Source organism: Hypanus sabinus, chromosome 3, assembly GCF_030144855.1.
Source record: "Hypanus sabinus isolate sHypSab1 chromosome 3, sHypSab1.hap1, whole genome shotgun sequence".
Taxonomy (NCBI): domain Eukaryota; kingdom Metazoa; phylum Chordata; class Chondrichthyes; order Myliobatiformes; family Dasyatidae; genus Hypanus; species Hypanus sabinus.
This window is the reverse complement of record NC_082708.1, coordinates 115,172,889-115,189,610: the sequence shown is the minus strand read 5'-3', so window position 1 is coordinate 115,189,610 and position 16,722 is coordinate 115,172,889. Positions and strand designations below refer to the sequence as shown.

The window sequence follows — 16,722 nt, the reverse complement described above, 5'->3', positions numbered from 1 at the left end:
ATTATTTTCGTAAACAGAAATACTGCGGATTCAGAGCATCACCGCTGGGTCCTAATGTCCACCGCACTGAGACACGTTAAATAAGGTCCAGGGTTCTGCTGGGTCCTAAAGACCACCGCACAAAGACAGGTTAAATAAGGGACTTGTGCATCTGCGTTTTGGTATCCACGGGGAGTCTCAAAACCAATCCCCCACGGATAAGGAGGGCCGACTGTACTTCCCTTCTGTCATGTATTGTAGCTCCAAGACAGGAACCCAGGAGAAGAGGTCCTGGCTTTGATTTTACTTTAAATGAGGCATGATGTGGTGTGTGCGGTGACATGATGAAGTATATCACATACTGTTATATACTGTATCACCCATAATAAATTATTAAACAAACAGAATGCTTAGTCAAGCAATATATTTACAATATTGCTGAAATATTAAACACACAGCACCTTCATTGCAGGATTACACATTAATCCATTTAATGTCCCTTTCAGGATTTAGGGATACAACTCAAGATATATTATCTGCTAAATATAAGTCAACTATCTCAACAGTATAAATCCTGCAAACTGGGGGTTGGTCCATGTATATTGTGTTTCTTATGAATGATTTTTCCCATGACCTATTCACCCAGAGAAAGCAAAGAGCAGAGTGAACAGATAAAACCTTGTTTGACTTGCGAAAGCAAAACCATTCTGAAAGTGATTTATGTGATTCACTCATTTTCTCTCCTAACGAGTAGAGGTAAGAGCTTAAATATAAGTATAAGGAAACAAGACAAACGGGAATTCTTTCCAAGTATTGGCTATAGTTGTTGACCAGTTAGAATACAAATTGGTAAATTGCATAGATTGTTCCATGGGCCTTAATTTCATTCAAACCTTGAATGTTTATGTAGATGAAGAAGAGGTTGACTGTATGTGTGACTGGTGAGTATTAGCCTGGGTATTGTTAAATTTTAACTCAGGACCGCTTTTGGAAGTGCAGAACAGCCAAATTTCTGACTGAAAATCAGTAACATTTAATAACCTGGTGTGGTGCAACTCCAACTGTGGTGGCTGTAGACAAAGTTGATCCATTACCATTCTTTTCCCATGGGGTTGGGGGAAATGTCCAGTACATACATCCTATTTGATGGCAATGGGAAAGAACTTATACCTAACACCAAATTGCATGGTAATTTACATGTTGATTGGCCCATGATCCTTTGACTAGAATCACTACCCATTGTCCAACCCTTGCCTCAGTTTGATTCCATGCATCTACCTCAGTTACTTCGCTGGTACTCCACATCTCACAGTCCACTGTGTGGTCTGGAGAGCAACAGTGTCTCAGGCAAGGCAATGCAGATGCCTTGGTCCCAAAATCATTCCAATGGTCTTTGACAAATTGCAAATGTGGGGTATGGATCTTGCAGCTCTAAAACTTGCAGTAGATTTTCAATATTCAAAGATATTTATTTAAGAAACACGAATTTATTTATTTAAAGTGATAAGTTTTTTTTTTACTTTTCCCTTTATCTTCTCAACATTTCCTTATAAAAACCACTGAAATCAGATGTGAGCTAAATTTGGTACCAAGTCTGAGAGTGGATTTTTCCTAAGTAATATAGATTTCCAGTTAGGCTGGGCCCTACCACTGGCATAAAATAAATTTGCTGTCAGTAAAAGTGAGCAGTATCCAGCCCATTGAATCTAACAAAGATACTGCAGTTATGAAAAGATGCATTTCTGAAGTTGCTGATTGCTCTGCAGGTGAAGGACCATGCCGTTTTTAGATAGAGAAAGATAGAAAGACACTTTATTGATCCCAAAGGAGATTACAGTGTCACAGTAGCATTACAAGTGCACTGATACACAAATATTGGAAGAGAACACTAGTGCAAGCCTGCAGTTATGATTTTCAATTTCATTACTGATATTGAAGCCTTCCTGGTCAAGGAAATTGTCCTGTCTCATGCCCATCAGAAACCTGACTGGGGACTTAAGAGAGACTTCAATACCTTTTCTTTACTTTTGGGGCAAAAAGATTGTTTCAATTCACTTAAAACCCTTATTAATATTAATATTCAGGTTGATAGGCAGCCCAGTTCAATGAAGGCAATTATAGCATTAGTTGGGTTAGTAAAAGGAAACTGCTTAGGGAAACGTGAACCTCTGCTTTCAGCTAACTATTCTGTCACCTGTTGATTTTGTGATAAAAAGCTTCTAAGTTATTACCTTTTGCAACATTATCCAGTTTTTCTGCTGGATCAAAGACAATATTCCAGCTTAGTAAAGATACAGTTTTAGCATGAATTATTGTGTGAGGCTATCAGAACCACATTATGCTCAGAATCAGTTCTCACCTCCTCTCGTTCTGTTTCCTTTCCTATGCACAGAACCTGCATTCTATTTTGGAGACACCGATTACCAAGTTGATGAGAGTGCTGGCCATGTGGAGGTGCGTGTCTGGAGAACAGGAACCGACCTATCAAAGATTGCAACGGTTACTGTGCGTTCCCGCAAAACAGAACCAACATCAGCTGAAAGTACGTGAATATTGAAATCCAAAGCAAGACTGTTCCATGTAGCTTGCAGGTTGAGTTTTTACGTGATGTTAGAATTTTGTTATTTGGGAAGTTTCTCCCCCAAAGCCTCATATCAGATGCTTTGTCTCACCCAAGAGGTTATTCTTTACTTACAAGATTGGACAGGAGACTTAACAAGGATGTCAAGTCAGGTCATTTATTCATCTGAGGGCAACTTTTGCTCCTTGCCATGGAGGTCACTGAATAGGAGAGATAGGTAGAGGCAGAGGAACACTGACCAGGACCTGTGGACCAAATGGCCTTTTTGTCCTGTAAACAATTTGTAATATATTTTTGAGTTTTTTTGTGGGGGCAACTCATAGCCTAAGGCTATTAAGATCAATTAGAGAAAGCAACATACATAAAATGCTGGAGAAATTTGGCAGGCTAGGCAGAATCTATTGAAAAGAGTAAGCAGTCAACGTTTGGGCCAAGACCCTTCAGCAGAACAGGAAAGAGAAAGAGAAGACTTGGTTCTCCCCTTCTGCTCCAGTCCTGATGAAGAGTTTTGGCCTAAAACATTGACTATTTACTCTTTTCTATGATGCTGCCTGGCCTACTGAGTTCCTCCAGCATTTTGAGTGTGTTGCTTTGAATTTCTAGCATCTGCAGATTTTCTCATTTTTGTCTATTGGAGGTTAATTGTGGAATGAATATCACTCACAGATATGTAAACTTAACTCACTTATTAATCTTTTTGTTGTTACTCCAACAACATGCAAAACATCAGCAACAGAAATACTCATCTTTGACCAAAGTGAAACCATGCATTATTCAGAACCAAATACACTATGATGTTTAGCGGCTTTCTCCCCTGCTTCTAACTGAAGTTTAATAGAAGACTGGAATGGGGATCTACATTTCCGTGTTCAGCAATTCAGCAAATTGAACACAAAATTAGAAACCACCGGGGGAATCAGTTGTTAATAAACAAGCAGAATGCTCATGTATATGGGAAATATATTTTAAGATAAATGCAAGTTGGTGCACTCTAAAAGGGCAGAAGTACCAATAACAAGCTTTCCTTGTAAAGTAAGAATCTATATGGATAGAAGAGCTGAGAGAACTAAGGCTACAGCTTTGAGAATTGTTAAAATTATCAGTGTGGATTAACAAGCCAAAAAAAACTGGCAAGTAAGTATAGTGAACCTTAGAAACAGAATTCCTGAAGTACAGTCCTGACAGTGTCAGGGAGAAAATATTTCCACCATCCTTTGCTCCTTCAAAGCCTTTTGGCAGGACCCTGTACTTATCACTTGAACCCTCTTTATAGCATACTACTTGACTTCCAGGAGAGAAAGATGTGCAAGATCAGTCCTCCACCTGTAGTGGCGATGCCTAAGGATAGTCATTGGACATTTGGGGTTGCAGGATCTGGCTTGTTGCTTCTACTTGTGGGGGAGTCTAAACCTGGAGACGTAAATACACTTGCAACAATAAGTTCAAGGCAATTCCAGAACTTAGGGTCCAGGCAACAGAAGGTGATACTGGAGCTATGCAAACTGAAGATGTACAAGAGGCCAGAATTAGAACAGATTAGAGAACTTTGACTCAAGATGAAGAGGATCAAGGTTATGCTCAACGTAATCTTGCACACTTCTTCTCAATTGTGTTAACCATGAAAGTTTATCATAAGAGAAGTAAAGTCCCAGAGAGGGGCTTGATCCCTCAGCTCTGGGTTTCTCAACCTGGGTTTCGCAAGAAGTCGCTAGGAGTTCCACAAAAGATTGTGATTGAAAAAAATAAACATCGTTTTCTGAACTTTGAACGACGCCAATGTTAGCACTTGCATCGGTGGGCGGTGACAGAGCAGCCCTGTAAGCAATTTTGTTTGAGGTGTCTCAGCCCAGTCTCACAGTGCATAATAGGCCATGTTTATTCTCTGTTTTTGACATGAAATAGGAGAGGCCATTGATAATTGGTGAGTTGCATGGAGGGAAGGACGGTAGGCTTATAATTGGTGAGCACTGTATTGCATAGAGGGGAGGACGGTAGGCTTATAATTGGTGAGTGCTGTTTTGTACAGGGGGAGGATGGTAGGCTGATAGGAAGCATAAAGTCCATTTTACGAGTATTGAATAGACTCTCCCAACTTAGGCTGTGACATCCCTTCCGAATTACCTCCCCCAATTTCCCCTTATGCACCGCCGACTGACTTATGGAAGCAAACTAACTCTACCAGTCTACCAGTGCAGCAGAAAATTGGAGGGAAATGTTCATTCTAAAGAAGGAATTTTTACACACCACAAGTTATGCTGCCCTACTGCTTTGCTATTGTAAACATTACAAGAGATGGATTGTGTCGGTTAGAGTGAATTATGTTGAGAAGAGTTTGTATTTTTTGCAGTTTTCCCATTTAGTTATTTATTTTGATGTTCTTTTTTGGTTTTTTGTTAACCCCTTTTCCTGGTCTGTGGCAAACAACCTACAAATGTAACAACGGCTCCAGCAACATTAAACCACAAATCACACCCATAAGACACGTAAAAGTACTGATCATTTTAAACAGCTATTGGAATCTCAAAACACACAGTAAAGCTTTTAATTAAAATTCATTTACAAACTTTATTTAAATTAAATCTACTGAGCTTACCTTTAGAAAAATTAAGTCCCATTTTGGCTTAAGCCAGTTATTTAACAGAAATTTATTATGTTTGCCTTATGAGTTTTTAAAATTTATAGAAGAGAAAGAAAGCTTAATTTCAGGAAAGGTAAGCTAACTTTGCTACCTATTTTTTCAAGAAAGATTGGTTAAAAATTCATTCTCTTACTCAAAAGAGCATTGACAATTATCTTTAGATTATTATAACTATAACTTACTGTGAGGTGTAGATATAATACTTCTTATGCAGGGGTTCACTGAGACCTGAAAATTATTTCAAGGGTTCCTCCAGGGCAAAAAAGGTTGGGAAAGGCTGCTTCAACGTGTCTAGAGCTGAGTGCCACCAATTTTGCCAGGTAATATTTAGCATATACCACTCTCATATAAGGCTTCGTGAACAGCATCTGTGTTTCACTACATGTGAACAAATTGATCCATTTCATTTTCTTCACAAGCTGGAATCGATTATGTTGGAATCAGCCGAAATTTGGACTTTGCCCCAGGTGTCACAATGCAGACGTTGCGTGTCACCATTTTGGATGACTTAGGACAACCTATCCTCGAGGGACCTGAAACTTTTGAACTGGTGCTCCGTATGCCAATGAACGCTGCGCTTGGTGAGCCCAGCAGGACATTGGTCACCATTAATGATTCAACATCTGACTGTAAGTACTGAGGCACAGAATCAAAAGACAGTCTTCTTGCTGATTTTCTCAGTTGAATAATCCAGTTCTTCACACTTTAAAGGAAGTGTCTTCTTCTCTTTTTGTGTCTTTTAGTGCCCAAGGTGCAATTCAAGCAATCTCAGTATATACAAAATGAAACGGCTGGTCATGTCACAGCTGTGGTGTACCGTAGTGGTGACATCAGTTATAAGTCCACTGTGCGCTGTTATACCCGCCAGGGAACTGCTGAGGTTATGAGTGATTATGAAGAAAGGCCAAACACAGATGACTCTATTGTTCCTTTCCTACCTGGTAAGTAATCAGCAATAACAGAGAAGGTTAATGAGAATTCCTTGGCATACAACATACACCTTGAACCAGTGGGGATAACTTCATTCAACTTCACTTACTCCATCACTGAACTGTTCCCACAACTAATGGACTTATTTTCAAGGACTCTTCATCTTACATTCTCTATATTTACTGCTTATTTCTGTATTTTTGTCCTCTTATGTATTTGCACTGTTTGCTGTCTTTGCACATTGGTTGTTTGTTTGCCCCGCTGGGTATAATCTTCTATTGATTCTATTATGGTCTTGGATTTACTGAGTGTACCCAGAGGAAAACGAATCTCAGAGCTGTATGTGGTGATGTATTTGTACTTTGATAATAAATTTACTTTGAACTTTTAGCAGTTGGTGTTCCAATGCAGAATTTACATTGTGCATCAGATGATAGTTACTGGTGAGGCCCTGTGTTTGCAGCATCAGTCTTTCAGAGGTAGACTCCAGCATGACATTCACCTTCATTGTGGTGAGGTGGCAGAAGAGGAACATGAGAGAGATTGAGTGCTAGGGCAATGTCAGCTGAGAAATAAAGATGCAGCCATGATTTCTGAAACATCACGTAGGGGAGGCAGTTCCCCTGATTTCACCAAGAAACTGTAAGCAACCACTTGATACTGAAGTCTTCAGTGGTTTAACTGACTCCTTTGACACTGCATTGGTTTCACTGATACACACACAGCAGGAAATGAGTAACGGGTGGAAGGAGGCCTAGAATTGCAAAGATGGGGCAGTGGTGGTAGGAGAAATTAGTAACCATGGATTGGTAGAGTGGATTCTAAAGGAGAGACCTGAGGAGTGTTGGGTGACATTTGAGGCTACATACGGATTGATAGCTGGGATTTGGTGTCATTGATTTTCTGTACTCAGTGTTATTGCATTTCAGTGGGAAATGAGATCTTGGGTCACAAATCAGGGGTGATGTGAAACTCTGACCATGGGTTGGTGGCTGAGTGAATGTTGTCACTGGAAGGAAACTAACTAGTGACGGTTACCTTTAAGAAATGTGGAAATGGTTCACCTTCTCTGCGCATGTCATATGACTTAAAATTCATGAGTTGGGGCCGGTAGTGTATTGAATGTCACCCCAGAGGCCGGACTCAGTCGGCCCTCCTTATCCGCGGATTCCGCGTGCACGGTTTCAACCAACCACGCTTCGGGAAAACCCAGAAGTTCTCTCTCCAGCACTCATTGTTTGAGCATGTGCAGACTATTTTTTCTTGTCATTATTCCCTAAACAATACAGTATAACAACTATTTACATAGCATTTACATTGTATTAGGTATTATAAGTAATCTAGAAATGACTTAAAAGTACAGGCAGTCCCCGGGTTATGAATGAGTTCCATTCCTGAGTCCATCTTTAAGTCGGATTTTAAGTCAGAACAGGTACATCCGATATTATTTAGTATCAGTTAGTCAAATGTTTTTCTTAGCATATAGTACATATTTTACCTTTCTATGTATATAAAACACTTAAGAAACATATGTATTTCAATAATCAAACCTCTGCATTGCTTAGTAATAACTGTAGCTTTCATTGGGGCAGGGCCTTTCACATTATCCATTAAAATTGTTCCGATCATTGACCGACGTAGCCGAACGCTTTTCCACTGACTGATGGCATTTCACCTCTTTCGGATCGCTTTATTACTTCCACCTTATTTTCATTCGTGATCATCATTATTTTCGTGAACATAAACACCATGGATTCAGAGCTGCACTGCCAGGTCCTAATGTCCCCTGCACTGAGACATGTTAAATAAAGTCCGGGGTTCCGCTGGGTCCTAAAGACCACCACATGGAGCCAGGTTAAATAAGGAACTTGAGCATCCGTGTTTTTTGGTTTCCGTGGGGTGTCTTGGAACCAATCCCCCATGGATAAGGAGGGCTGACTGTAATCCAATTATCAGCATTTTTCCTTTGCTGGAGAATTTCACTTGACTTAAAATGTTTCCAGTTGTCACCTGCAGCTTATCCTGAGATTGTGCTCTTCTAATACATTGGGCCAAATTGAATTGACGTGACTGTGGTTCCAAGGCCTTGTATTATATAAGAACTAGAAGCAGGTGTAGGCCATTCTTGGTGGCAGCCCTTGTCCGGCAATCGCATAACTCATCCTCTTTCATTTCCTTCAAATTCTTGTCAAATGTGTTCATACTTACACTATCAGCAATTCAGAAATATATTTTAGCATTTTATATTCAACTTCTTGTAGACCTAGTTATTGCACTTATTGCTCATTTCAGTTTTCTGCCCTGTTTAAGTTGCTGTCCTCTGACTGCACTCCTTCCCACCTGTATGTCTGAAAATACTGATGTTGACCAGTGGTTTGCTAAGTGACGGCATAATTATTTCCTGGGATTTCAAGTAATGATGTTTGGTACCTAGGAGAGACTGAGAAGCCCTGCACCGTAATTCTAGTAGATGATGCTGTCTATGAAGAGGTGGAGGAGTTCCGGTTGGTACTAGGCACAGCCAAAAGTGAATCACCGTTTGGAGGATCAGTAGGAGAACAGAATGAAACTCTCATCAAGATCAAGGATGAAGGAGACAGTAGGTATCTGATGCATTGAATTCGAGCTCTATTTTTGAAAGAAATTTGGTGACCAATACACACCTTTATTTTCAATAGAACCAACGATAAAGTTTTCTGAAAATAAGTACAGCATCCAAGAGCCTCAAACACCTGGGGAACTGGCAATTGTGACAATCCCTGTGCTGCGACTGGGTGATACATCAAAGGTTTCCATTGTACGAGTTCACACCAAGGATGGATCAGCTACTTCGGGTGAAGACTACAATCCATTATCAGAAGGTCAGAGACATAAATTACCTGCTCACCTTGCAATCTGCACTGAGAGTCCATATGTAACATTTAAAGTTTAAACATTGCACAAATAGTTTACTAGATTGGATTTGAAACAGATAAATATTGGAAAATAGAAGCAATTATAGGCCATTTTGTCCTGAGAGCTTGCTTCATTACTCACTACAATCATGGTTGATCAATCTAATTTAGTACCCCATTCCAGCTTTCTGCCCATATCCCTTGATCCTTCTAGCCACTAGAGCAATACTTAACACCTTCTTGAGTATATTTCATTATTTAGCTTCAACTGCTTTCAATGGTAGCAAATTCTACAGGTTTGCTACTTCCTGTGTGAAGAAATTTCTGCTCACATCAGTTCTAAATGGGTTGCAAAATGCCCAATCTGATCTCTGCTTCCCCACCCCCTGGACCCAGCCTACTTCTCCAACTTGCTGCCCGATGTCTTCGCTCATCTGCACTTTTTCTTGATATGGGGGCTGGCTAATCTAAACCCATCTGCACCACACCATTCCACATCCCACCTCCCCAAGACCTGCAGATATACAAACACAAACAAAAAGCCACAAAGCTTCCAGAGAGGCATAACAAGAAGCACTTACCTTACTGTCTTCCCCAAATTTCAGTTAAAGATTGCAAAGGGCTTCAACAGATTTTCTACGTCTCTGTCAGGGATGTTTAAGGATGATTAAAATAGACTTAAATAATAAAAATGTTGTTAAATTATTAGTATTAATTATTTATTATTAATAATAAAGTCATTATTTCCTAAATATACATAATTAAACACACTAAACAATAACAAATAATTTTTAAAATTGAAAAATAAATAAGCACTAACTTTGGTAAAGACTCGATGACTCCTTTCAAATATTTGGTTTGCCATTCCTGCATCAACCGTCCTGTGTATAAAGCTGCCCCATCACTGGACTTGAGGATGAGCTCAGCAGTGAAACAGACAGATTATTGTACCTCAATAAATGCTCAAAGGTTGTTGGCCTTCCACACATATCCATGTGTACATAGACTTCCTGAACTGAAATTTTCCTTCAGAACTGCCAGCCCTCATATAGTGCAATTCAGCCCAAAAAGAATATTCTTAACTTGAGTGCGTAGCACCAATTTATATTATTAAAAATTTAATTTCAAAAGCACCAGCACTCTGCTTTTATGTAAACATCACTAATACTTGTTGAGTAAAATTCCAGATTAGTTACAGGTTTATAAACACCAATTGAATTCTCTGACTGTGAGGCCAAAATTAAAATATTAGTGTTAGAAGAATTTCAACTATGTTCCCTTGCATTAAAGTATTCATGAACAATGGGGTTAGAGTCAGTCAGACCTGACAGGAGCATTATTTACATCGATTAGTGCAGACTAATACCAGACAGAAGAATGGATGGTATCTCCAATCCATTGTGAAGGAGCTGATTTTTTTGAGGTATTTATTTCAGATCTTGAGTTTAAAGAAGGAGTGACTGAACGTGTAGTACAGATAGAAGTTGTTTATGATGGAGAGCGGGAAATGAGAGAAGCGTTTACTGTTCACTTGAAGCCAGATGAGAACATGGTGGCAGAAATACAGGTAATACTTTTAATCCGTGCTTTCTGTATGTGGGTCTACTCTGCTGTATCAGTCAGCAACTCTGTGAGCAATGGTTTATTTGTGTTATTAAAGAGGAAAGTGATCAGTTTTGACAGATCTCTCTGTCAAACTTAATCTCCCTGCAGTATTTTGTGATGTTTTCTTACGTTAATGTAGTTGGAAAGTGTTGGCATCCTGTTGTTGGTACCTCGTCATTTTAACCCTGTGTTGGCTGACTTTGTCCATGCGTTTATAGTCCTAAGCTTCCAGATAAATACCTTTCATAGATCAATAATTAATATTGACCAATAAAATTAATATGATCATTGCAATACTTATGTGTTCTACACAATTGAATTCCTACGTAAAAGGTTTGGCAGAAATTTTTGGAAACCTATTACTTGGATTGAAATTTTCCACCAAAATCTTTCTCTGTGCTTTGGAAGCTTCCGGATGTGAGCACTGTCACCCAGTAGGGTGAAATATGCCCAGACTCCTCAGCTATCTTGTTTAATTCTGTGTGATGCATGTACAAAGCAGACCTTCACAACACAGAAGGTCAGCTACAATGAGGCCTAAGGGGGATCTGCTGAACAGATGACAGATAATGATACCTGGGGCTATAACATCATCACAACTTGGTCATCTAAGCATTCATTTCACCCCTTATCTCCTTCAGTCTCCACAACCTACCCCAACAATTGCAAAACTCTCTTAACCCTTCATACCTCAGTCATTGATCACCCCTCCATGATGATCAACTCAACCCTTGATTCCGTTGATCACCAGCCTTTGTCACTTAGCTGTAGCCTCTGCCGAAATATTGCAGTCGGTTGATTGTGAGCCCTGCTATTGTCAATCCGAAATCACTGGCCCCTTAGTTTTTAATCTCAGCCTTACCCTTATCTAATCATTGAATTGACCCTTACATCCCCCATGAGCCCAGTCTTCATCACCCGTGAACCCATCAGATCGTTCATTCCCATTGAGGGTAAACGCAACCCTTGCTCCTACAGCCTGAGGCTGAGCCAGGCCCCTGAGAGTGTCCAGATTCCAAGAGAGATTCCAGTGCTTACTCCCAGCCATCAGTCACCGCATCCTTAACATATATCCCAATCTTTCCCCAGTTCCTTTCTAATTTTCATCCATGATGCCCTCCTATTCTCTACCTTGATCCAGGCACTTCCAGAAATTGCATCTTTTCTTCACCTTGGCAGAGGAAAGATCTTTCAGCGTACACCACCCGATCTATCACATTTGACAACTTGCCCCTGCTTATTTTGTTTGAATAAAATATCAATTTTATGTTTATTGCGATTATTATTTTTTGGTCTTGTTAGCCTGACCAAATGCTCTAATGGATTGCAAAAATAATCAATGACAAATATAAGGAAACAACTCCACTGCGTGAATTTTGATCATCTATAAACTGATAGCATATTTAATTCAAAGTTTTTTATTATAGCTGGGTAACTGTATTTCTGTTTTTGCCTTTGTTCCTTCAGATGAACAAAGCTATTGTATATATTGAAGAAATGGACAGCGTGGCTGATGTCACTTTCCCAGCTGTTCCTCAGGTTGTCTCACTCCTGATGTATGATGACACCACAAGAGCAAAAGAAGCTCCCTATCCACCTACAGGCTACCCTGTCATCTGTGTTACAGTAAGAGTTGTTTAAAACCTACGCTGCTGCAAAGTAACCCTTTGACACAGATCTTGTGGTGCAGTGGAAGACAATTTGTTTTTAATTATAACCTGAAGTTATAAACTGATATTTTCAGTGTGAATTAATTGCAGGAGAGGTTGGGTGATGAAAACCTTGTACATTCACACCTGTAGTATAGAGAGTAAGCACTTGGTGACTTCGGGCTCAGGAGTTGTGCCTGCACTGTTAGAATTGTCTACACTGATCCATCTGATGCCATCTTGGAACTACAATGAAAATCACCACCTATGATATTTATCTTTGTTGGAAATTGTACAGAAGTAAGACTGCTTTGAGGGAAAACTACTTTGTAGAGGTTAAACGATATTTCATTGTCTATGTTGAGTTAAGACAACAGTTGTAGAATTGTTGATTCATCAGCCTTGTACATCTTTAGAGCCTTTCTTCCATGTCGCTTTGCCTGTTCAAGTGCTCCTCTGTAGTACTTGGAAAACTCCTCCTCATCCACTCTAGACCTGCCAAGACCTCTAGGTCTTGCTTAAAATAAGACCAGATAATCTTGTGTGTCTTTCTTATTGTTTCACCACCAATACCTGGCTATTTTTGGCTATCTGAAATCAAAAAAGGCACAAAGGTTAAGTCACGGTGAAGGGAGGAAGAAAGTTGAAGGTCTATGTTTAGAGACAAGAGATTACAGATGCTGAAATCTGGTGCAAAACACAACCTGCTGGCTTGGGTCAAAATGCATCCGTGAAGACAAAGCAATGGTCAACTTTTCGGAGTAAATCCTGCCTGAGGATCATGTTTAGGCCTGGAGTATGCAATATGTAGATCAGAAAAGATAGTTTAATGTGTGAGGTAAAGTTCAAAGTAAAATTTAAAATTTATTATCAGAGTATGTACATGTCACCACGTACAACCCTGAGATTCTTTTTCTGCGGGCATTCTTAGCATATCTGTAGAACAGTAACTGTAAACTGTTAACATCAGGAACTACAAACTGTGCAAATGCAGATATAAATAAATAGCAATAAATAATGACCATGAGGCACTTGTACCTTCTACCTGATGGCAGCAGCAAGAAGAGAGCGTGGCCTGGGTGGTGGGGATATCTGATGATGGATGCTGCTTTCCTATGGCAACATTCCATGTAGATGCACTCAATGATTGGGAGGGTTTTACCCATGATGTACTGGGCTGAATCCACTACCTTTTCTAGGATTTTCCTCTCAAAGGCAAAAGTGTTCCCATAGCAAGCCATAATGCAGCCAGTCAGTACACACCCCACGACACATCTACTGTATAGAAGTTTGCCAAGGTTTACTATGACATGCTGAACCTGCACAGACTCATCAGAAAGCAGAGGCTCTGCCATGTTTTCTTCACAATAATACTCATATAATGGATCCAGGACAGGTCCTCTGAGATAGTGACACCCAGGAATTTAAAGTTACATGGGTGTAACTACGATGTGAGAAGGTGAATATATTTTCATTTGCAAAGGGGCAACACAATATCACACCCAGTAGAACAGCGGTCTTACAACTTCAGTAACACAGATTCAATGCTGCCAATGTAGAGTTTGGATGTTCTCCCTGTCACTACATGGCCTTTTCCTGAGTGCCCGTTTCCTCCCCTATCTTAGACGTGCGGGTTGGTAAGTTAATTGACCAATATAAATTGCCCCTAGTGGTTAGGTGAGTGATAAAATCTGGGGCAAATGATGTGAATACAGTGATTAATGCAGGTTTAGTGGGCAGTTGATGGCTGGTGGAGACACAGTCGGTCGAAGGCTATGTTTCTGAGCTCTGTGGCTCTGTGATTCTGTATAAGCAGAGTCATCAAAGCACCTTTTACTGGCTTTATTGTTCTCTACACTACTGGGCCTAGCAGAGCATCTTCACCAGTAAGGCTACACCTTCTCCTTTTGGTGGCTAAGCTGGAGGCCACAAACTTGTGCTCCATCAGTCTGTAATTACTGGCAGCAATTGTGAACCTCCTTCGCCTGCAGGAGAAGGAAATTCATCAAGGAGTGTCTTCTAGTGTGTTTGGGCTTTGTGTTTGCCATTGTCATATGGTTAGCTTGGTTTGAAAGCTTGGCAATGTGGTTATTAAGCTCGAAGTAAGTTGTAAGTGTTTGAGAATTGAATTGACCCATGAATATTGGATAGAAGTCCTTATTATAGCGATTGCTGTTAGACCAGTAATGAAAGAGAGGTTGATGTTGTCTTTGCTGAGGTTTGATAATGGCTTTATTTTTCTTTGTTGTGTGTACCATCATTGATCGTTTGTTACACCAGGTCAAAAAGCCACAGGTTAATCACAAACACAAGTAAATCTGCAGATGCTGGAAATCCAAGCAATACACACAATGTGCTGGGGAAACTCAGCAGGTCAGGCAGCAACTATGGAAATGAATAAATAGTTGACTTTTCATGCCAACATCCTTCATCAGGAGTGAGAAGGAAGGGAGAAGATGCCAGAATGGAAAGGTGGGTGAGGGGAAGGAGACTAGCTGGAAGGTGATAGGTGGAGCCAGTTGGTTGGGAAAGGCCAGGAGATGAAGAAGAAAGAATCTGATAGGAGAGGAGAGTGGACCATAGGAGGAGGAGGGGTCCCAGGGGGATATAATGGGCAGGTGAGAAGGTCAGAGTGGGGAATAAAGGAAGGGAGCAGGGGGCACTTTCTCAATGGAGGTTAATCATGCATTACAATTCTATCTGCTGTTTCTGGTCCAATTCAATTTCTTTCACCATGTTTAAAATTTTTTAGGCAATCATTATTATTGTAAAGAATATAAATACCTTTTTTAAATTTTTTTAAATTGAAGTTCATCATCAAACAAACACTTCAGTAACATGTATTTCAGACATTGTACATATATATCATATAATCATATATATCACAAATCACAAAGTATTTATCTGATGTATACACTTATAGAAAAGAGTGGAAAGAAAAAACAAGCAAAAGGAAAGAACTATGTGATTTTTTTTTTACAACACATTCATTGATTTGTGAAAATAAAATCAGGCCTATGAGGCATTATGTAGTTAAACCATTTTTCCCAGTATGAATCAAATTGAAATTAATTACCTTTTAAAAATAAGTTTTCTGTGAGCTACAAAACACTTAGCAGGAGTCAGATTTCATCAATTTATAATTTTTTTCCTAGACTTCTTGCAACTGCCTCTCTTGGTCCACAATAGATAGGCGGTCCAAAATTGTTCATTCTAGCATTTGGCCACTAGAAAGCCCCGTAGCGATGCTGCTCCGCATCACTCTGTGCAGGAGTTTTTGATGTTATTGGATCACGGTGCCAACTTTCCTTTTCCTCCTCAGGCCTGCAATCCAAAATACTCTGACTATGATAAAACTGGCTCAATTTGTTCAGCCGAGAATATCAATGACACTTTGACACAGTACCGCTGGCTTGTCGGTGCCCCCAGTGGTGTCGATGGGGTCACCAACCCCCTGCGTGAAGTAGATTCAAACACGTTCTTCACCAGCACCAAACTGATTACCCTGGACTCCATCTACTTCCATTCAGGCTCGAGGGTGCAATGTGCAGCCCGGGCGTTCACTGCTGGTGGGGATGCAGGGCTGGAGCTACTCAGTCCCATCGTTACAATCAGCAGGGAAGAAGGTAAGTGCCCAAGGCTTCAACATTGTTTCTCCAACTTACTCTTGTTTTCCTCTTTTAAAATAACATTTCACTAAGTTTATACATGTTACCTCCTCTCCCTCTTTCCTGAGTGTATTCATTCACTGCTTATTCTATCCCTTACTCAGAAATGTGAACTCTTTATGTCTAAGTGTTAGCCAATTGGTAAAGATATAGCATCACGGCAAAATTTAACCCTATCCTCATCCACTATCTGCACGTTCCACCAGGTGTGTTCTTCTTATTGGCTTTGGCAATATCTAACCGTCAGCTAATAAAAAATTAAGCACAATCAGCATGGGATTATCACATGGGATTTTCTATACAGAAGTACATGCCACATTACCACAGCCACCTCACACAAAAAGCGGCTGTGAAGTATTTTTGGCGACTGAGAACACATGAACATAAGTGTAAGTCTTTTTTGTTACTTGTCTCTGAAGGTAATTGAAAGCCTGCAGGAAGGAGCCTTGATACTGGCGGAGTTCTCACTGCCAACCCCATTACCCCAAATGCATTGGAAGGGAATGTGAAGGACAGTCAAAGCTTGTAGTGAAGTTAGTTAGCAGCCCAAAGAGCACATCTGAAACACCATGGCCTTCGATCTCCACCATATTGACCCAGAACGTTAGTAGTTTGATAGTGACAGGGACTATTTTCTATTAATTCCCCACAGGAAAATACCTGCAGAAATAATAGCAACACATTGGTGTAACTTCACCTTGTCCCAGTCACTGGAACAATAGTATAGTATGTGAGTATAGAGAATTTGCCTATTTCAGAATGCAATGTTTTATTTTCC

At 40.1% G+C, this 16,722-nt stretch overlaps 1 protein-coding gene across 1 annotated transcript in view; it reads left to right on the top strand.

The window, feature by feature from the left end:
• LOC132390931 (FRAS1-related extracellular matrix protein 2-like) overlaps positions 1 to 16,722 on the top strand; it is a 132,276-nt gene that overhangs the window by 96,355 nt on the left and 19,199 nt on the right. The window contains exons 7-14 of the mRNA XM_059963466.1: positions 2,372 to 2,521; positions 5,618 to 5,827; positions 5,942 to 6,139; positions 8,563 to 8,727; positions 8,807 to 8,989; positions 10,459 to 10,589; positions 12,095 to 12,253; positions 15,599 to 15,902. Coding sequence (XP_059819449.1) covers positions 2,372 to 2,521; positions 5,618 to 5,827; positions 5,942 to 6,139; positions 8,563 to 8,727; positions 8,807 to 8,989; positions 10,459 to 10,589; positions 12,095 to 12,253; positions 15,599 to 15,902 — 1,500 coding nt within the window. The remainder of the gene's footprint in view (positions 1 to 2,371; positions 2,522 to 5,617; positions 5,828 to 5,941; positions 6,140 to 8,562; positions 8,728 to 8,806; positions 8,990 to 10,458; positions 10,590 to 12,094; positions 12,254 to 15,598; positions 15,903 to 16,722) is intronic.